The sequence below is a fragment of the Pogoniulus pusillus genome, chromosome 11, assembly GCF_015220805.1.
Source record: "Pogoniulus pusillus isolate bPogPus1 chromosome 11, bPogPus1.pri, whole genome shotgun sequence".
NCBI lineage: Eukaryota > Metazoa > Chordata > Aves > Piciformes > Lybiidae > Pogoniulus > Pogoniulus pusillus.
In genome coordinates, this window is record NC_087274.1 from 7,288,812 (window position 1) to 7,310,510 (window position 21,699).

Genomic DNA, 21,699 nt, shown 5'->3' on the forward strand with positions numbered 1-21,699 from the left:
TTTGCACAATGCCCTCAACTTTCAGCTGTCTGCAGCAAAACCCCTCAGTGACCCATTAAGCTCCCAGCTTCAGATAGTGCTGTCTAGTAATGCCAGTCCATATAAAGTTAGAGATCAGCCCCACCATTAAAAAAACAACCAAACCACAAAATGGATCAAAACCACTGTGCTAGTTTGAGCCTAGCTGGGATATTTTGGTGAGAAGAATTAGATGCTAGGCTGTGACAAGCACACAGTGGTGATGTCTGCTTCACTCCTAGGCTTGCTGAGATGTAGAAGAACAAGAACATAAACATAGATACCACAGTTGTTTGCTCTCTGTCTTTGGGGCTGCACTTCATTCTCTAACCTAACTTGCTGCCTGACTAATCCTTCTGCTTTCTAACCCCCCATGGCAGACCCTCCAAACTCACCTTAAACGCAAGGCAAAGCCTGGGGTAAGGTAGAGGGGTGGGGAGAAGGTGGAAGGGTGGTTGGGAGCCCCTCCTGGGGACTCTGGTTTCTGGGAGGGCTGTTGTGTTTCTCTATTACCTTTTAAACTTGTCTGCAGCTGTAGAGATTGCAACTATCTGCTTGCACACTGTGCTAAGCTGTAAATGAAAAGCATCATTCATCAATTTCCAGAGTGGCTGAGTCTACTCTGGGTGATTTCACTGAAGTGTGTGTGGGGCAGGTAACACCCAAACCATCACAACCACCAAACCAAACCAAAGATGGATCATCCAGGCAGATAAACTCACCTCCGTTGTTGAGCAAGCAGCCTCTTATGAATAAACAGCGGTTCACATAAGGGGGTTTTTCTGAGTCCTTGTAAATCAACTCAAACTTCCCTTTGTCACAGGAAACCCAGTACTTGTAAGGAATCTTTCTATCAATAACATCTTTTGAAAGGGTTACAGTGCCATCAATGAGGTATCCATGCCTTCCTAGATCCCTACAAAAGACAGCAAAGGAGGGCTAAGGACATGTCAGCTGATCTATAGACCTCCTCTTCCACACATTGCTTCATTTTCACTAGAAACGGTGAGGATTCTTTCATGCTGGAAGGTTTAGAGCAGTTATCACCACTGTGAAAACCCTTTGCAGCAATACCCACCCATGGGCAGGGCACAAGCACACACACTACAACCAAGCACCCAGCCCTGTCCAATCAACCAGACCATGGCACTAAGTGTCTCACCCAGGCTTTGCTTGAACACCTCCAGGGACAGTGACTCCACCATCTCCCTGGGCAGCCCATTCCAATGCCAATCACTCTGGCAACAACTTCCTCCTAACATCCAGCCTAGACCTGCCCTGGCACAACTTGAGACTGTGTCCCCTTGTTCTGTTGCTGGTTGCCTGGGAGAAGAGACCAACCCCCTCCTGGCTACAATGTCCCTTCAGGTAGCTGTAGACAGCAATGAGCTCTGCCCTGAGCCTCCTCTTCTCCAGGCTGCACACCCCCAGCTCCTTCAGCCTCTCCTCACAAGGCTGTGCTCCAGGCCCCTCACCAGCTTCATTGCCCTTCTCTGGACATGTTCCAGCACCTCAATATCTCTCTTGAATTGAGGAGCCCACAACTGGACACAGCACTCAAGGTGTGGCCTGACCAGAACTGAGCACAGGGCAGAATAACCTCCCTTGTCCTATTGGCCACACTGTTCCTGATGCAGGCCAGGATGCCATTGGCTCTGCTGCCCACCTGGGCACACTGCTGGCTCATCTTCAGCTACTCTCTACCAGCACCCCCAGGTCCCTCTCTGCCTGGCTGCTCTCCAGCCACTCTGTCCCCAGCCTTTAAGAAATAAATGCTCTAGTTTTGCCTGTGCTCTGCGTGTCTAAATTTCCAACCTGTGCTGTTTTTTTGAACCTGTGCATAAGTTTTCTGGGGAGTTTGAATGTTAATAAACAGTTTTCATAGTTACTAACTGGATAGCAAAATCAACACAGAGTATTAGTTTTGCATAACCCCTCACACCCATCCTCCAGAGCCAGAACACTCCTGTGCTTCTACATGACTCAGGAGGGTACTTACTTGGTGCAGTGCAGCTCACAAATGTTGTCCTTCCAGTTTACATAGGGAGAAATACCTCCAGCCCTGATGAAGACTTTATGGGTCTCAGGGTTGAGTTTGAAGTCTTTGGATAACACTGCATGGAAATACACTGTGACACCATCACCTTGCCCCACCAGGCTGCAAGAAAAGAATCAGATGGAAAACAGAAAGAAAATGGGTTTGCCTTATTTATATTCGTTGTACAAATCATTGTAAGCCATAAGTAAATGTTGTGCCATTAGCTCCCTGGATGGCAGACCCAAAAACTCTGTCAGCAGTTCACTCAGACTGATGCTACACAGGCCTAGTGCAAAGGCTTGTACAAAAAGGAATAGGCAGCAGGAAATCACAGAAACACTCAGGTTGGAAAAGCCCCTCAGGATCATCAAGTCCAACTGACAGCCCTACTCTGCAAGGTTCACCCCAAACCATATCCCCAAGCACCACATCCAAACCATTTTTAAACACATCCAGGGTTGGTGGCTCCATCACCTCTCTGGGCTGCTCACTCCAGTGCCTGACCACTCTTCCTGCACATTTTCCTGATGTGCAGTCTAAACCCACCCAGTGGCAGCTTGAGGCCATTCCTTCTTGTTCTATCACTAATTACCTGTGAGAAGAGACCAGCACCAACCTCTCCACAACCTCCTTCCAGGTAGCTGTAGACAGCAATGAGGTCTCTCCTCAGCCTCCTCTTTTTCAAACTAATCAGCCCCAGCTTCCTCAGTTGCTCCTCATGGGATTTACTCTCCAGGTCCTTCCCCAGCTTCATTGTCCTCTTCTGCACTCACTTCAGCACCTTCATATTGCTCTTGTAATGAGGTGCCCAAAACTAAACACAATACTCGAGGTGTGGCCTCATCAGAGCTGTGTACAAAGGGACAATCACCTCCCTACTCCTGCTGGACACAACAAGGAAATGCTCTGGCCACCTGCAGCTGAGTCACCTGGTTTGTTGCTGTACATCACCCAGCACCTGACCTTGCTGAGCTCCCAGTTAAGCACTGTCTCCCTTTTCCATGAGCAGCAGTTTACTTCAGACTCAAGGCATATCTATTTCCAAGATAGATGCAGACCTAATCTTAATACTTCAATCCCCTGCCTCAGTTTGGAGTCCTCTAGTACTCCTCACACCAAATTGTGGGAGTGGAGAATGCTGGAAAGCAGCAGGGGTGTTCTCACCTTTCTTTTATCTTGTCCACTGGCTTCTGTTTTGCTTGTTGCTTTTGATTCTTGTGGCTGTCAGCTACAGCTGAAGCATCACCCTTTCTAGCCACCTCAGGTGCTCTGGTCTGACTTGCCTGCTCAGTTACTTCACACTCTTTCTTATTGGCAGTCTTATTTTTCAATGCAGTGTCTTCACTCTGCAGTAGGAAGACAGAAAATGCCCAGTGAGACAAAAGACACACAGAGAAATAGCCAACACCTCTTCAGGCACCTGGGAGTACCCAGAAATCACAACAAATCAGATAGCTTCATACTTCTGCAAATGCTCATCCCTCCCAAGGGGAAAGCTGCTGGTTAAGAATGGATGGGTTGCAAGAGGAATCTAGCATAAACACATTGCTAAGAAAACTGTGCTGCAATCCCAAGCACAAATCCAGGCTGGGCAGTGTCTGGCTGGACAGCAGCCCTGAGGAGAGGGACTTGGGGGTGCTGCTGGACAAGAAGCTCAACAGAAGCCATCAGTGTGCACTTGCAGCCCGGAGGGCCAACCAGAGCCTGGGCTGCAGCAGAAGTGTGGCCAGCAGGGCAAGGGAGGTGATTCTCCTCCTCTACTCTGCTCTGGTGAGACCCCACCTGGAGTACTGCATCCAGTTCTGGAGCCTCCATTACAAGAGGGATGTGGAGATGCTGGAGTGTGTCCAGAGAAGGGCCACAAGGATGATCAGAGGGCTGGAGCAGCTCTGCTCAGGACAGACTGAAAGAGCTGGGGCTGTTCAGTCTGAAGAAGAGGAGGCTCCAAGGTGACCTTCTTGTGGCCTTCCAGGATCTGAAAGGGGCCTACAAAAAAGCTGGGGAGGGACATTTTAGGATATCAGGAAGTCAGTGGACTAGGGGGAATGGAGCAAAGCTGGAGGTGGGGAGAGTCAGCCTGGATGTGAGGAGGAAGTTGTTGAGCATGAGAGTGGTGAGAGGCTGGAATGGGTTGCACAGGGAGGTGGTTGAAGCCCCATGGCTGGAGGTGTTTAAGGCCAGGCAGGATGAGGCTGTGGGCAGCCTGATCTAGGGTAGGGTGTCCCTGCTCATGGCAGGGGATTTGGAACTAGATGATCCTTTTGCTCCCTTCCGACCCTGACTGATGTTATGATTCTAAATCAGGTCAGTAAGGCACAGGTCCCCAGAAGATGAGGGAGGAAGAAAATTAAAGATAACAAGCAGCAATGTACAGCTCCACAGTCCTGACAGGAAGAGCTGGCTTGAGAAAAGACATGTTCACAGCTCTCGGGGAGAACTGAGGCACCACTCAGAGCTGTGCCAGAACTAACACACAAGAGAACACAACTCTGAAGAAATGCTTCAGAGTGCTCTCTGCTTTCACCCTGCATCCCCAGCCTCAGGGACTTCACCTGGGCAGACAGCACAAAAGCAGGACTCACTATAAAGCTATAAAGGGAAACTCTGCCCAACACAACCAAACACTCAGCAGAGTGTGAGCACTTCTCACCTTCTCCTTCGGGGCTGCAGAACTTTGAGACAGGGCAGTCACATTATCTGTGCTGCTCTGCTTTGTTGGGGTGATCACATCTGTGCTGCTGTGACTGACTTTTGCAACCACTTCCTGACTTCCAGCTTCCTTTCCCGGGGGATCCAACACTCTGTCCCTTTCCTGTGCACCTCCACTGTCATTAGTAAGTACATCAGCACCTGTTTTGACTACTTCACTGCCCGAGGTTGGGACTTCTTGGGCAGTAACACATGGTTCTGTGGTTTGAGTGGGTAATGTGCTTAGAGAGGGCAAAGAGCTTTGTTCTTCAGAGCTGGAAAGATCCTCCTTTGATCTATTCTTCTTTTTCTTTGATCTCTTCCTATTCCTTTTTTTTTTCCTCTAGAAAAAGAAAAGGGGAAAAAATGGAAAATTATTCATTGTCCAAAAGAAATTTTGTCACCTCTGCCATCGCTGCTATCTCCAACATAGAATCATAGAATCAACCAGGTTGGAAAAGACCTCCAAGATCATCCAGTCCAACCTAGCACCCAGCCCTATCCAATCAACTAGACCATGGCACTAAGTGCCTCATCCAGTCTTTTCTTGAAGACCCCCAGGGACGGTGCCTCCACCACCTCCCTGGGCAGCCCATTCCAATGCCAATCACTCTCTCTGGGAAGAACTTCTTCCTAACATCCAGCCTAGACCTACCCTGGCACAACTTGAGACTGTGTCCCCTTGTTCTATTGCTGGTTGCCTGGGAGAAGAGGCCACCCCCCACCTGGCTACAATGTCCCTTCAAGTAGTTGTAGACAGTAATAAGATCACCCCTGAGCCTCCTCTTCTCCAGGCTAAACAGGCCCAGCTCCCTCAACCTCTCCTCATAGGATTTGTGCTTCAGGCCCCTCACCAGCTTTGTTGCCCTGCCACACTGGCTTGCCCATCTTCCTGCCACACTGGCTTGATGGAGAACCACCAAGAAGAGAAGAGACAAGACCAGGCACCATCTTCTACAGTAGGTGAAACGCAAGTAACTCTGGAGAATTCTGTGCTCTGAGTATTCAAGACTTCCTCAGCAGGAACTCAGACCAGCACTGAGCAGGATGTTCACTAACAAGAGCAGGCCAACTGCTAAGCTGAATCCTGTGCTGTTTCCCCTCCATGCATCAAAGGCTCTGTTCAGAGGAGTTGCACCGCTCAGCACATCAGCTGTCTGCACACACGTCCCAGGCACACTCCCCAGTGCTCCAATCCTCCCCCCTAACACCTCTGCCATCCAAGAGGCCTACTGCTTACATGTTTCCTGATAAATTGGCTCCCACCACACACTCAGGGCAGGAGGAGGAGGAAAGGAGAACGAACTGACCTTGTTGTCAGTCTATAAAGAGATAGCAGAATTATGGGATTGAATAACAATCTTCTAGTCCCAGGAAAAGTTTTTTTAACCCTATAGCCTCAACCTGGGACATTACACATCACTTCACGCAAGCAATCCCATCTACAGCTTGTTCAGGAACACCAGCAGCAGCAGCCAACTGTAGGCCAGAGGGATTCCTTTGGGATGCCCAGTCTGAGGGCATTAGAAGTGACCAGCTACTGCTGCTCCTCAGCATGAGGAAGAGCCTTACCTTCTGTGCCTTCCCAGAAGGATCACCAGCCACACACTGAGCTGTCTCTGAGATGTCACTTGGAGCTGTTATATCCTCCAGTAGGGACGCTTCCACTCCTTCTCCTTTCTCCTCCTCCTCCTCTGTTTCAGTGCAAGAAGGAGGCTCGTTTGCAGTACATTCAGATGTGATGCTTGAGGTCAGTCCTGATGTGCTCTCCGTCAGCACTCCCTCCATCTCTTCCTGTGTTTCAGTGGCGGAAGGCAGCTCATCATCACCTTCTGCCTTCACCTCTCCTCCAGGCTCTGTTCCTGTATCAGGGACTGGAGCAAGCTTCACCTCTTTTCTTTCTGCAGTGAAGGGAAGGTTGGCAGTTGAACTGGAGACTCAGGAAAGAAAAGTTGGTGCCACAGAACAGAAGCACAGCTGGTGGTGAGCAAGCAGGGTCTGTCACTAGCTACATGTATGAGCTGAACAAAAAGGTGCTGCTGCATTGCTCCTTGTTCAACAGCTACCACGAGCAATGACACCATCCTCCTGAGCATGACTTCCTTCCCTCTCCAAGGCCCTTGCAGTCAGTAGCAGAATCATTAAGAAAACAAGTCCCCAAGTGCCATGTCTACACGGATTTTGAATACCTCCAGGGATGGCTCTGGGACCCTTACAGTAAAGAAGTTCCCCTCTGTGTTAAGGTAGAACCTGTTGTGCTGCAGCTTACACCCATTGCTCCTTGTGCCCCTTCTCCTGACCCCCAGCCCTCAGGTGTTTGTAAACATTGATTAAATCCCCTCTCAGTCTTCTTTTCTCCAGACTAAAAAGCCCCAGGTCCCTCAACCTCCCAAGGTAGTGCCCTCTGGTCCCCTAATCATCCTCTTAGTCCTCTGCTGGACCCTCTGCAGCAGATCCCTGTCCCTCTTCAACTGGGGAGCCCAAAACTGAACACAGTACTCAAGATGAGGTCTCACCAGGGCAGAGTAGAGGGGGAGGAGAACCTCCCTTGATCTGCTGGACACACTCTTCTTAATACACCCCAGGATCCCATTGGCCTTCTTGGCCACAAAGGCACACTGCTGTGCCATGGGTAACTTGTTCTCCACCAGCACTCCCAGGTCCCTCTCCACAGGGCTGCTCTCCAGCAGATCACCTCCCAGCCTGTACTGGTGCAGTTTATTATTCCTTCCCAGGTGCAGGACTCCACAGTAGAGAAAATGTTCCTAATAATTCAACCTAAACCTTCCCTGGTGCAACTTGAGGCCATTCCCCCTTGTCCTAGGTAGGAGAAGAGACCAACACCCACCTCACTACAACCTCCTTTCAGAGAGTTGTGGAGAGCAATAAGGTCTCCCCTCAGAGTCCTCCAGAAGCAAATAAAGGTGTAAAAGCATTAGTTGTGTACCTGACTCTGATACTATTTATATGAAGTCTGCATTAGTGTTAAATGGAAATTCAGGGAATGAGTTCTAAATCTTCCAGTAAGCTGAAAATAGGAAATTCTGGTTCCAGAGGGACTAAACCAGCTTTTGTAATACAGCAGTACATAAAAATAGCACCAAGTCACTGGCAGAAGAGAAACAAACACAATACTGGAGTTGTGAGTGTGGAATGTGTGTAGGGGTTGTTAGCAACTAACTCACTTCTCCCTCCAGCTCCCACCTTTCACAAAGTGAGGAAAATTCCATCTTTGGCCACTGAGGGGAGGGAAGTTTGAGATGAGAGCAGAGCAGCCCAGAGCTACAGGAGCACCAAAGCTAATTCAAGAACCAGTGATCACCAGGGACCTCTGTCACCGTGCAGCCCCCCAGGCATGCCAGCACTATGCTGATCTAAGGAAAATGAACAGAAAAACTCCAAAGAGATCTTCTGAGTATGCAGCACTGGACGCAGGGGGAATCATTCCCAAAGCACCTGTGTGCCCTTACAATTCTCATGTGCATTTTTACACAGGAAGAAGGTATTTGTGTGAATGGTTAACATATACATGTTATTTCCCAGAACTCATTATAATACTGATAGGTTGGACTGGATGATCTTGGAGGTCTCTTCCAACCTGGTTGATTCTATGATTCTACTCTCTGCCTCTGGGTGGTGGTCTTCAGGTGGACTTTGGGGATGAAGTAAGAGTCTTCCTCTTTCAATTTTCTGTACCTACACATGCTTGTTTGGGTTGTTTTCTTCAAATCTGAAGGTCACTGGGACTTTGGGATCATCTCATCTAATCCATATCGGGGGTGGTTTGTACGGTATAGTGCCTGGCTTCTTTTTTTCTTCCTACACAGTTTTACTTTACCTTTTTTGTCCTTTTGACCCCTTTCATAACATCCCTGTTTGAACAGCAAAGCTTTCCAGGACAGTCATAATACATTCCCTCTACTCTTCTACATTTTTAACCTACTACATCACTCTTATACTCTAAATTCTTATATCGATGCTCCAGCCAGCCCCCCCCCCCACATACACTGTCCCCCAGCTTACCCACACACTGCATCCTCCTACCTGAGTCCTCGTCCCCAGTGCTGATGACAGAAACCAGCCGAGCCCCACACCTGCTGCAAAATTTGGCAGCGTCATCCAAAGAAACAAAGTCGCACTGGGGGCACTTCATCGCTGCCGGCTGCAAACGCTGCGAGCGGCTTTTCAGAGTCGCAGACAGAAAAAGACGTGGGGGGGAGGGGAGAGAGGAAGACAAACGTTAATGTGGAGCGATAAACCTCTGCCACAAAACCTTCATCCTGCCTTCGCTTTTACTGTCAGGAAACAAACTGTGCCAGCCGGAGCAAAGCCTTTGCTTCAGGGCTCCGGCCAGAGGGACCCATGCACGCCTCGGAAGGGGAACCCCAGCGGCTGCTGCCCTTTACAATTGCACGCACGACCCTTTACAACTGAACGTACCAGCCCCGCTGCGGCCCAGCTGGGGCAGCGCAGCCTTAACGGGCCGAGATGCTGCCCCAGCCATACCCCGACATCAGGGAGGGCTCGGACAGGTTGGCCCCACGGTCCAGGGGTCTCGCAGGGCGCAGCCCCAGCGCTGGAGCCCAGCTGCTCCGGTCGGGGCCAGGCGAGACCCGCAGCCCCTGCCTCACCTACACCGCCCGGGGCAGGGCCCGCCACGGGGGGCGGAGCCTGTATGCAAATGAGCGCAGGTCGCTCCCCGCGGATAAGCGGGCCCTCCCGCCAGTCCGGATCGATATGCAGATGAGGCGGGACGACGGGCCAATGGCGCGGCGAGGGGCGGGCGGGATGCAAATGAGACCCGTTAGTTGCGAACCGGCGGGGGGGTGCCGGAGCCGCCCAGGCTGCACGGAGCAGAGGTACAGGGGGCCGAGGCACGAGGGGTGCGTCGATATGGCTGCGGAGCACAGCCGGGAGGATCGAGGTCGTCAAGGGCTAGGAGTGTCCCAGGCTCAGTGGGAGAGGAGGGCAGTGGCTGAGGACGACCGGACGTGCCGGAGAGTCGAGACCCGCCGGGGGTCCACACAGGAGTTCGAGGCACGCTGAGAGGCTGCAACGCGGCCCGCAGCGCACCACCCCGACCGGGCTTGGCCACTTGTCCGCTCCGGCCCCCAGCGCCGCTCCGCGCCCACTGGAACCTCCCCGCAAACTCAGAACCGGCGTCCCGCCGCCCCACCCCGGCAGAGCAACTCACCGATACGAGGGGAACCGGGCCGGGGAGCGGCACCTGCAATGCCCGCTCCGCCGAGCCGAGCCGCGGCACCGCTTCCCTCCAAAGAAGCTTTCGCTTTCCCGCCGCGTCCCTAAGTTTCGTTTCTGAGATGTCACCGCCCCCGTTGGGGTCCGGCCCCGGCCAGGCCAATCGCCTCCGGAAGAGGCTCTGGCCACTGCCTTCCATCGGGCAGCGCCCGATGGGGTCCGGCCCCGTCGCGGCTGCCGCAGCGGGGGGGAGGTGACAACCCCTGCCCACCGGGACCCCTGGCACCCGCAAACAGCAGCGATGTCAGACTACCGGGCATCACCCTGGGCACTGGAGAAGGGCTGCAAAGGGTCTTTTCCAAAGCCCAACCTGCAATGGAGGGCGCGGGAGAGACTTGTCAGGGACCTGGTGGCCAGTCCCAGCCCAGCGCCCGGGCTGGTTTGGAACAGCCCTGGAGCCTGCTTTCCTTCCTTCTGAGCCCACATTCTGCAGCTCCCAGACCTCCAGCGAAGTCTCCTTGTTCCACTTCGGGACGGTGGTGTGGAAACAAATCAAGCACCCCAGCACTGCCTGAAGGGAAAGGTCTCTTGGGCTTCCTGATCCCCTCTGGTCCCTGGGCAGTAAAAAATCAACAGGCTCCTTCCCCGGGCTGCTAGAGGGGGTTCTGTGAGCTGAGGAGGGGTGCCCGTGGGGTGTTTCACGCTTCTGTTAAATCTGTGACCCACTCCAGACAGCGCAGGGCCTGCCAGCTATGGTGGAGAGGGCAAGGGTGGTGGGAGAGGGCAAGGGTGGTGGAGGAAAATACAGCCTGCTGGATCCAACAGCCAATAATGGGAACATGGCTGTTGCCCCACCAGTGGATCCAACTGGGACTGAGCTAAACCTGGTCTTCGCTATCACTCTCACGCCCAAGTTTGAACACACACTGTTTACACACAACCAGCCCTTTTTACCCCAGTTCCTCTTTCTTTTCCCCCTCCTGCTCCTCCCAGCACCCCTGGGCAGAAGGTTTCCCGGACCCTTTCCTGCCACCGTCTCACAGAGCTTCTCAAGGCATGCAGAGCAGCTTCCACACCACGACCTCACACAGCACTGAGCTGCAGCGGAACAGGTCAAATCCGTTCCATCTCTGTGCTGGGCACTCCTTGCTGGGGAGAGGGATGGAGGATGGATGGGCGGGCAGAGAGCGCACTTATGCCCTTCCAGTTTTGCAAATGCTTATCTGCTGACAGTGCAGCAGGGAACTCACCCCCAGTGTTGTTCCGCTGCAGAAACAAACAGCCTTCCAGCCCCCAGCACCAGGATCTCTCGGCCCGCACAGTTCCGTGGCTCCCGGGCACCTCTGCTGTCACTGCAAAACCCTAAAAACCCTTGGCAGGCGGAGCTGTGCCGGGGTGTGACTTCACGCAGTCAGGAAGCCTGAGCTTGGTTTCAGTTTCTTTTCCTTGGACTGCTTTAGCAGTGTTGAAAACAGACAAAAAACACACGATGAAAAACAGCGAAGTCCATTACCGCTGTTAAGCGTCCAGTGCAGACGCTGAGACTGGGTGACGATCCAGCTGTGCTGCAGTGAGGCCAGGGGTGGTCCTGACCTTCCCCTTCTCCTCCTTCTCACAGCAAGGCTGAAAGACCCATCAAGGAATGTTTGTGCAACTGAAAAGCCGACTTAGCGATCTGGCTGCAGTCCCACCCCTACGCTTTACATAAGAACAGAAAACTCAGGCGTAAATGATAGCCCTGTTTTGGAACCAATTGTTAGATGAAAACTTGACGCCAAAGCCATATAGCTCGAAGTGCAGGGTGCTGCACTTTGGCCACAACAACCCCATGCAGAGATACAGGCTGGGGTCGGAGTGGCTGGAGAGCAGCCAAACAGAGAGGGATCTGGGGGTACTGATTGATACCCACCTGAACATGAGCCAGCAGTGTGCCCAGGTGGCCAAGAGAGCCAGTGGCATCCTGGCCTGCATCAGGAATGGTGTGGTCAGCAGGAGCAGGGAGGTCATTCTGCCCCCGTACTCTGCACTGGTTAGACCACACCTTGAGCACTGTGTTCAGTTCTGGGCTCCCCAGTTTAGGAAGGACACTGAGATGCTTGAGCGTGTCCAGAGAAGGGCGACGAGGCTGGGGAGAGGCCTTGAGCACAGCCCTACAAGGAGAGGCTGAGGGAGCTGGGATTGTTTAGCCTGGAGAAGAGGAGGCTCAGGGGTGACCTTATTGCTGTCTACAACTACCTGAGGGGTGATTGTGGCCAGGGGGAGGTTGCTCTCTTCTCTCAGGTGGCCAGCACCAGAACGAGAGGACACAGCCTCAGGCTGCGCCAGGGGAAATTTAGGCTGGAGGTGAGGAGAAAGTTCTTCACTGAGAGAGTCATTGGACACTGGAATGGGCTGCCCTGGGAGGTGGTGGAGTCGCCATCCCTGGGGCTGTTCAAGGCAGGATTGGACGTGGCACTTGGTGCCATGGTCTAGCCTTGAGCTCTGTGGTAAAGGGTTGGACTTGATGATCTGTGAGGTCTCTTCCAACCCTGATGATACTGTGATACTGTGATATAGAAAAGATCCACGGGCTTCATCCTCCTCACCTATCCCAGAAGGAACACCTTTTGGTAAGATCTGCAGCCTCGGAGTGGGTAATTATACCACGGGTAATTACCTTTGTAATTGCCATTGTGCTTTCTTAGAGCTCTCTATAGCTCATCACTGGCAGTCTAAAAGGACCTGTCCGTGTTGCACACGTAAATAAGCTGTGCTATTCATGCATCCAACTGCTTAAATGCAACTGATCTACAGCAAAACTAGGCTGTTAGCGTGTCTGTTGAGGGACCTACAGCAACACATCCCAGCTGGCATGCGTATTAAGAACCAAGTCAGGCTGCACCTAGCCCCTCTAATCCATGAGGACTGGCTAGAACTAAACTTACTCTCCAGGCAAGAAGCAGTGTCCAGAAATTAAGAGTTTCGTTTGTCCCTTCCACATGAAAAAAACAACCAGACCACCAAAAAAAACTAAAACCAAACCCAACGACAACTTCCCCCAAAGGAAGGCAGAGACAGAGCTGAGTCATTTACAATTCCCGCTTTATTTTATCCTTCTTATGGGAATGTCAGCCAAGGACAGCTCAGGAAAACTGCCTTCCCTTGAATCCCATCCCCTCCAGACCCACTGCCTGGCAGCACTGCTGCTCCTCGCACCCATCTCACAGCAAGGCAAGCTTTACTGTAAGGGAGACAGGCTGTCCAGAAAGGTTGTGAAGTCTCCTCTGGAGATCTTCAAGACCTGTGTGGATGCATTCCTATGTGACCTGCCCTAAGTGATCTTGCTCTGGCAGAGGAGGTGGACTTGATGATCTCTGGAGGTCCCTTCCAACCCCCACCATTCTGTGACTGTCTCAAAACTGGTCTCATGGTACCTGTCCTGTTGGGTGCCCAGGCAGGAGTCAGGCGAGGGCAGGACAGCCCAGCCCTGCCCAATGGCAGCATTTAGCAGAACACCTCACAAACCAAAAGGGACCAGTAAGGAGCAAAATCGCTGCTGTTCTTCCTAAAATCACAGAATCGTGGGATGTTCTGGGTTGGAAGTGACAAATATTTTAAGTCATTCAGTTCAACCTGCTTGCAGTGTGCAGGGGCATCTGCAACTCGATCAGGTTGCTCAGAGCCCCACACAACTTGACCTGGAATTGCTCCAGGAATGGGGCTTCTATCTGGGCAACCTGGGCCAGTGTTTCATGACTCTCAGCGAACAATTTCTTTCTTGTAATCTAAGTGTGAATCTCCCTCTTTTAATCTAAACCCATTACCCCTTGTCCTGTCACAACAAGGCCCTGCTAAAAGCATTCCCCATCTTTCCTACCGGCCCCTTTAAGTACTGAAAGGCCACAATAAGGTCTCCCTGGAGCCTTTGCTTCTCCAGTCTGAACACCTCCAACTCTCTCAGCTTGTCCCTACCTTGCAGCCTGAGGTTTTGAGCTGCAGTATGCCCTTGGGCTTGGAGGTCAGTGCCAGCATCTTTGAAACTCACTTAGACAAGAATATGTGCTCTGTGTCATGGTTCTGTATGCGCCAGAATAGTCTCCAGAATTAAAACAGCTCATTTAAAAAAGACAGCAGCTTCAAGGATGAGGAAGGCCTGGAGGAGGAATGGCTTTTTGCCAATGACCGTGATAGGAACAGTGTTTCCCCACTAATTCCATTCATGGACTGCTTATCCTTGCCCTGCAGAGGTGCTGGAGCTCCAGTGGGGCTGAGGAGACAGTACCAGCTGGATCCCTGGTACTGCTCCAGCACTCCCTCCCCTCATGTCACCTGCACAGCTCAGGTGGGGCTGGGCTGGTACTGCTCTGCCTTCCCCTGTGTGAGACATGAGGGCAGTCCCCTGACAGCATCCCATCCATCTGCCCGGGAGGCAGAGCAGGGGGAGGTGGCATCCATGGAGAGCATTGGTCAGATGTCACCACGGTGTCACTGCCACTTCTCTGCATAGCAGGTACAGCCCTGCCGTAGTCACGGTGGGAGGTGAGGAGATGGCAAGGTGACTCTGGCCCTGAGGAAGTCCCTGGCAGTTGTTCAGCTCACTGGGTGAGGCCTTCAGGCAGCAGCAAACTCTCACTGCTGCTGGTGGAAGGAGCTTCCCCCCTGGCCCCTGCTTCTGCTCCTCTGCACAGCTCTGAGCCAGGAAGTGGGAGAGGCAGGACAGAGTTAAGCCAGGGTTGGTGTCCTTGACTTAGCCTAAGCACTGCTCAGCAAATCTAAAACACCAGCATGTTATCAACATTGTTGTCACACTACATCCAAAACACAGCACTGTACCAGCTTCCAGGGAGGAAATTAACTCCATCCCAGCCAAAACCAGGGCAGGTGTCCAGCTGCCTGCTGGCTTAAACAACAGCAGCTCACCATTGGGGATGGGTCAGCCTTGCTGTTTGGATGGGCCCCTCTCACCTTCCCAGGAGCTAAGCCCTTGCAGCCTGCCTCCCCCCCCCGTACCCAGCCCTGCAGCTCTAGGACCTGACAAAGGTCAGATTTGCCTTCCAAAGCCCCACTCAGCAGCAGCCTGGGGGACTCCAACCCCAGCACTCAGGGCAAGCCATGGCCTCACCTGCCTCCTCCCTGCTGGAGAAATGCTGGAATCCTTCTAAATCTGCAGACAGGAGGACTTGGAGAACAGGTTCCTGTGGGCAGAGAAACCTGGGCTGGGGAGGCCTGATGCTGCCCATTCTCTCTCCAGGGCTGTGAGCCTTGCAGCCAACCAAGGGCAGAGGATGCAGCCTTTCCCTGCCACACCCACATCTGGCAGCTGGGCTCAGGTGCTGCAACCTCCATCTTTTTGAGATGAAGACACTTGAGGTGATGAATGTGCTACCAGAAGAGAGGTAGTATCATCCTCACAGCAAGTGCCACGTGTGGAAGGCACCTGGGCTGGGCCCATGGGTGCAGACCCTGCTGTGTTGAGCAGAGCTGATAACTGGTGCAAGGAGAAGCAACAGGACAAAACACAGAGGCTGCTTCCCACATACCTGCAGGCTGCAGAAGGCCAGGGAGAGGCCATGCTTGTGCAGCTCCTGCAGCAGCTCTCTCAGCCCCACCACCACTGTGTAATCAATGCTGCTGATGTGGCAACAGTCCAGGATGATGGAGCGTGGTGGAGATGCTGCTAGAAAGAAGAGCATATAGTCATGTCTCTGATGAGGCCAGAAATGACCAGCTCAGGAAACACAGCCCTCAAGAGCCAGAGCTGTGGCTGGAAGGGGTGAAAAAACAGCCTCAGGAAAGCAGCAGCAACTAGAGGCTGGTCCCTGACACAGGGAAGCTGTGTTGATGCTGCTTGCACAGCCCATTGGTCTGGGCAGCACTTGGCACCCCTGGCAGAAGTGAAGGGTCCCAGCCAGGTCCTCAGGACAAGCTGGCAGGCCAGGAAGCACTGTACCTGTCAGAGCATAGCTGCACACAGTGTCCCGAAGGCACTCGATGGCTGGGAAGTGCAGGCTGCTCCCTGGCTGCACAAGGAGCACATCTCCCTCTGACACCTGCATAAGATCCCAGTGGAAGGGACAAGTTATGGGCAGCTCAGGGCTGTCAACTTCCCCAGGCAGGGACTATTGTCCATGTGACAAAGCACCTTCCCCCTGGATGGAAGAAGACATACAGGAGCCTCCATTCCTCAGGGAACCCCTCCCCTGCACACACCCCAGCTTCACCAGGAAAAGGGACAGCAATGCCTCCCTCTCCTGCTTCCAGCTCCTGGGATAGTCTCTTCCTTGTGCTCTTTGAAAGAGTCCCTGTGCTGCACTGACAGCAATTTGGCAACACAGGAGAGAGCAGGACAGAAGCATCCTGCACCCCAACACCCCACTGCCCTTGGGAGCTCTCTCCCAGCTCCCTGGCAAGCCCAGCTGGCCCTGCTGCAAGAGGAAGTGTGAAGCTCACCTTTACTGCGGGCCTAGCAATGGAGTAGAGCAGGAGAATCCCTGAGACCAGTACCCCAGCCACAATGCCATACTGGACTTCCCAGAAGCAGAGCAGGAATGTCACACACAGGGGTACAAGGTCCAGCCCTAAAAGAGAGACACCTCAGGCTTGGCTGCACCTTGTCCTCATGCCTCAGGGTGCTTTGAGACAGTGCCTGCTCTGCAAGCACAGCTAGGTTGAACCAGGGGGTGAACCAGCCCTGGCTCATGTCCTCACTCTTAACCCGCCAGAGCCTCCTGAAGATGCCAGCATCAAACATGGGGACCATGGCTGAGATGATGACAGCAGCCAGCGCTGCTTTGGGGATGTAGTAGAAGAGTGAGGTGAGGTATGCCAGTGACAGCAGGACCAGGGTGCCTGCAGAAGACATGGAGCACCTGAGCCATGGTGCCCCAAATGCCCAGGGTGCCCAAGGGAAGCAGGTGCTGGGCAGGGGGCCTTGCTGAGCAGCCCATGGTAGGCTGGGGGGAGCTCTACCTGTGATGAGCCCTCCTGCAGGGGTGCAGACCCCTGACTGTGCATTCACAGCTGTCCTGAAATGCAGAGCAACAGAGTGACCCCGGCTGCACTGGGCTGGCTGGAGCAGGCAGCTGCCCCTACCCACTGCCCAGAGACCCCCACACAGGAAAACCACTCAGCCTGTCAGGCCCCACCAGGGAGCAACATGAGCAAGCCTGCAGAGCACACGAGATGGGAGAGAGGGTCACTGCAGGATGCATGCATAGCCTGGTAGCAAATGTGGGCAGCTAGGGAACATGATGTGATCTCAGGGACTCACCAGGGTCCACACAATCTTGTACCTAAGATCATGCAGAGCCCCCTCACCACACAGCCCCAGCAAGCATCCTGTCACCCACCGGCCAAAGCTGCCCGTGATGGGATATGATGAGACGAAGGATCCCAGGATGTTGGCAAAGCCTGTGGTGGACAAGGAGAGGGGCTGGGGGTGCAGCACCTATGGGAGGCACTGCCCAGCATCGCGCAATGGGTCACTGTTGCTGCTGACAGCTGGTAGCCAGAGACAGATCAGAGCCTGTCCAGCCACGTGAGCTGGGCTTAGGCTGCTCTGGAAATTGCTATGCTGTGAAAAAGGCTTGGGCTGGGGGTAACTTGCAAGACAAGAAAAGTAAAACTTCAGGTAGATATAGGATGGCTGAGATGGGAATCTTTGGTAGCTCAGGGGCTGTGGGACACATGGCTGCACTTGAGGCTAACCCCCAAGCCCTGCTCTCCTGCTCTGAGAGGCCTCTTACCCATAGCCAGCAGCTCCTGGTTAGGGTCAATCCTGTAATCGTTCTGCGAGGCTGAAAGGAGACAAGTGGCATCATCCTGAGCTTCCCCTGGGCACAACCAGCCACACGCACACAGCAGGGCCAGCAACACCTGGCACAGCCACAGGCTCCATGCCCCAGCACACTCATGTGCAGGAGCACCCCAAGACAGTACTCAGCTCCTCTGCAAACTTTGGCTGTGCACACTGCAGGATCCTCCGAGCCCACTCCCCAGTGGAGGAACTGCCTGACCAGGGCCAGTGAGTCAGCAGCACACAGTGGGACCCCTGCTGCCAGCCCACGCTATGAACTGGACTCACAGCAGTCCAGTCTCCAGTCCCTCCCACTGACCCTGTAGGAACAGCACCCTCCCCAGCACCCCAAGCTGCTGCAGAGACCACTCCTGCCAGTGCAGGAGCAGGAGCCTGGTGCAGCCATACCAAAAGCCTTGGCAATCGCAACAGTCTCCAGCAAGCCCATGAGTGGGACCACAGCCAGCCCGACCCCCATGTCCTGGGAAGGAAGGACGTGGTGAGTGTTGCCACCAAGGGACAAGAGTCACCCCACAGCAGAGCCTTCTCCTGCTGTGCAGAGAGCCAGCAAACACAAGAGTAAGGAGACAGCTGCTGGTGGGGAGCCCATCCTCTGCTGTCCAGCCTGGCACCCACCTCCACCATGGTCTGGAAGGGGATGGTGCCATTGGGTGTAGCCATGGAGAAATGTGGCAGCTGGAAGGGAGGGAGGCCCTGGGGGATGCTGCCGGTGAGTGTGAGCGGCTGGGAGCCCATCACCTGGAAGGAGTAAGCAACCAGGCCAGCAAACAGGACCACAAGGGCATTGCGTGCTGCAACAGAGAGAGCAACCATCAAAACCTGTCTAGAGCCCAGGCTGAGGGAAGGGATGGCAGGAGTTGGGTTCTTAAGCTGCTGAGGTCTTCCAAGCATTAGAAAGGGGCATGCACAGAGGCAGGACCACCTTTGGAACTTTACCCTCCTCAGTTCACCTCCAGGTCTCAGCTCCTGCCAACCTGGGCTTTACCAGCTTCAGGCTGTCTCCTCCCTGCCCTGCAGAGACAAGCCCCCAGCAGGGATGTCTGTGGGAAGGGAGGGGGAAGGCATGGCCAACGCACCTGTAGCAGAGGTCCAGACGATCAGGTGACTGACCCTGGCAGCCAGTGGCTCCACACAGGCAGCACGGGGCAGGTGGCTCTTCATCACCCGGAGCCCTGCCAGTGCAGCCAGGCAGGCCAGCCCCAAGACAGTGTCCCCAGCCCTGCAACAGATGCATCACAGCCCATCCAAATACGCTGCAGGGCCCAGGGAGAGCTGTCCCAAAGCTCCGTGGGAGGAAAAGCGTGTGCCCGGGTACATGCCATGGCTCTGCCTGACCAGGAGGTGTAGAGCTGGCAAGGACACAGCTGGCACCTCTACACCACTGGCAAAATGTGTCACTTCCCTGGGGGGACTACAGGCAAGGGACAAGAGGGTTTCCTCCAGCCAGCAGTACGATGCTCATGGGTTTGTTGGCTCTTCATAAACATGGAAGAAGGTCCCATGTTGGCAGGCAGGATCCATGAGGCAGGATATGCCTCCTCCTGCTCTCGCTGCTGTCCCACAGCTAGACAAGAAGACACCTGCTGGCTGTGATGAAACCAATCCTGTGTGTCACTGCACTGTGTGAAACCCAGGCTGTGGCACAGGCCCTGAGCCCTGAGTGCAGCAAACAGGGGAGAGTGGCGGGCATAAGTATGCCTGAGCTCCCTCTCAGACTGTCAAAAACTGGAGGAGAATCTATCACACAGACAGCTCCAAGGATGCTCTTGCCTTTGGGCTGCCAAAACCCTGCTGTATGTAACTGGGAGCGGAAAACAGCACAACCATCCCCCACCCTGCCTCTTTGGCATCTTGGGAGCCCATGTGCTCCCCCATCTTCAAACTTCCATCTCAAATGCAAATGGCTGAGAGCAAGCACTTGTGTCACAGCCCTGAGCAGGGACTGACAAACCAGTCTGAGATGTGACCCAAGGAGATGTGATACAAAGCAGCAGAGTGAGACCCCACAGGAGGACAGAGCAGGGCAGATGTTGAGGCAGTGCTGACCTGGTCTCCCCAATCCTCCGCAGCGTCTCATACACCTGCAGGAAAAACTGCCGAGGGATCCCCTGCAGCCCCAGGATGTTCTGTGCAGGAGGACAAAGCCCGATGAAAGCCCAGCACAAGCCCTTCCTTACCCCAGCCCTGCCATCCTTCTGTGCCTTGCCAAGTGCAGCAGCCCGCACTGTGACCACAGCCATTAGCCAACACTGGCCTGCTGGCTCCCAGCACAGCCTGACGCCACCTCCTGGAGTCTCTGATTTCGGTTAACCACAAGGGAAGCACTGCAGCCTCAGAAGAGCTGGAGAGACTCAGGTCGCTGAGAGGGACCAGTGAGGGACCAGCTGAGCTGCAAACCCACCATGCCTGAGAACTGCCCATCACTGACCAAACCGACTGTTCTCTTTTTACTGGTGTCTTCAATGCCACCAGGTGGGCACAGGCAGAGGTTAAGTTCAGCTGGATGTGCTCAGTGCAGTGCACTCAAGAACCCACCAGAAGCACTGGCAGAGGGGACCTGTGGCCTCTTGCCCCAAGCACATCTCCCAGCCCGGTGCTAAATATCCCGGCTCTGCAGCACAGCCAGCTCCAGGAGGCAGCGGATGAGGTGTCCAAGGCAGACCAGCAGACCCTACCTTGACTTGGTTGAAGCTAATGGTGATGGAAGCAGCTGATGTAAACCCTTTAATGACAGGGCAGGAGATGAAGTCTAGAAGGAAACCTGCACGAGATAGGAGGCAATAAACACACTGCTAGCCCCAGCTGGGAACACATGCTCTTGGCATGCACACAGAGCTGTCATAAGTCTTAGCAGGGCAACCCCAGTGTCTTAGAGAGGACCGAGGGCAGGGGACAGATGGATGGACACGACAACCACAGGGTGCTACCCTAAAAATACAACCACGCACGGCAAGCACATCTCACCGAGGTGCAGGAGCCCCATGGCCAGCTGAATACTGCCGGAGAGGAAGGTGAGCAGGATGGCATAGACAGGCTGGTGGAAGGCATAAGAAGACACAAGCAGCGACATGATGGCCGTGGGACCCAGCGTCACGTCCTTGGCAGTGCCCAGGAAGCAGTAGACAAAGCAGCCCATGAAGGAAGAATAGAGGCCATACTGCACGGAGACAAGAGAACACCAGCACGGCAGAGCTGAGCGATGCCAGGCACCTCCAGGACGAGGAGGACTGAGCTGCTGTCAGGTCCCTCCGGTGCCTGCAGACAGCCTTGGGCAAACCCACGGCGTCTGCACCCTCCCAGCCCGGAAAATGGGTGACTGCACAGCACCAGCCCTCGGCCACTGCCCGCCCAGCGCCGCCCGTCCTACTGCCAGGCCGCGGGCTGTGGTCAGCGAGCAGGTGTCCCCTGGCACCCACGGCTGCAGGGCACCGCCACCCACCTGCAGAGGCAGCCCGGCGACCTCGGCGTAGGCCAGCGCCTGCGGCACGACGGTGAGCCCCACGGTCAGGCCGGCCATCAGGTCCGACTGCAGCCAGGCCAGGGAATAGTGCGGGAGCCAGCGCAGGATGGGCAGCTTCGCCCGTGCCAAGGGCCACCCGCATCGCTGCCCCCGCTGCCACGTATCCCGAGCTGCCATGGCCGGGACAGCTGCCCCCAGCCCCGCCGCCTCTGGCCCCCGGGACCTTCTGTACACACCGCGGGAGCCAGAGCTCCCGGGTCGCCGGGGGAGAGGAGGGGCCGAGGGGTCGCAGCCGGCCCGGGACCAACTGGATCGGACACCCGGCGGGGCCGGGGACCTGAAGAGAGGTTCCACCGGGGTTGTGCGGGAGCCACCGGCGACACCGCACTCCTCAGCCGCGGGCTCCCGCCGGCTCCGCCCGGGCCGGATCTGAGCCACCGGGACTGCCTCATGTGACCGGGACAGAGGAGGAGCCCGGGCGGCTGGAGGAACCGCTGAGCC

The 21,699-nt window shown here is 54.6% G+C and overlaps 2 protein-coding genes across 8 annotated transcripts in view; both read right to left on the minus strand.

Annotated features, from left to right (window-relative positions):
* Positions 1-9,360, minus strand: part of RNF213 (ring finger protein 213) — a 79,317-nt gene extending 69,957 nt beyond the window's left edge. Inside the window, exons 1-7 of the mRNA XM_064150766.1 lie at positions 9,251-9,360; positions 8,789-8,925; positions 6,317-6,645; positions 4,707-5,087; positions 3,221-3,402; positions 2,018-2,176; positions 741-934 (exon numbers count right to left, since the gene is read on the minus strand). Coding sequence (XP_064006836.1) covers positions 741-934; positions 2,018-2,176; positions 3,221-3,402; positions 4,707-5,087; positions 6,317-6,645; positions 8,789-8,925; positions 9,251-9,258 — 1,390 coding nt within the window. The 5' untranslated portion in view covers positions 9,259-9,360. The remainder of the gene's footprint in view (positions 1-740; positions 935-2,017; positions 2,177-3,220; positions 3,403-4,706; positions 5,088-6,316; positions 6,646-8,788; positions 8,926-9,250) is intronic.
* Positions 9,361-11,180: 1,820 nt separating this feature from the next.
* On the minus strand, positions 11,181-21,613 carry SLC26A11 (solute carrier family 26 member 11). Of its 7 annotated transcripts, none has more exons than XM_064150752.1 (16): positions 21,178-21,613; positions 20,703-20,895; positions 20,414-20,499; positions 19,785-19,864; positions 18,815-18,957; positions 18,354-18,529; positions 18,126-18,198; positions 17,668-17,718; positions 17,272-17,332; positions 16,892-16,947; positions 16,631-16,771; positions 16,373-16,500; positions 15,873-15,972; positions 15,463-15,599; positions 15,045-15,117; positions 11,181-11,566 (listed from the first exon to the last, which is right to left on the minus strand). In XM_064150752.1, the coding sequence occupies exons 1-16, from the start codon at positions 21,373-21,375 to the stop codon at positions 11,556-11,558; spliced, it is 1,707 nt and encodes a 568-aa protein (XP_064006822.1). In that variant the 5' UTR covers positions 21,376-21,613; the 3' UTR covers positions 11,181-11,555. The 7 variants fall into 7 exon arrangements, with proteins under 7 accessions (XP_064006822.1, XP_064006820.1, XP_064006819.1 ...); XM_064150750.1 differs by lacking the exon at positions 11,181-11,566 and adding an exon at positions 13,008-14,612 and having other exon boundaries at positions 15,463-15,596; XM_064150749.1 differs by lacking the exon at positions 11,181-11,566 and adding an exon at positions 13,008-14,612.
* Positions 21,614-21,699: the final 86 nt, after the last annotated feature.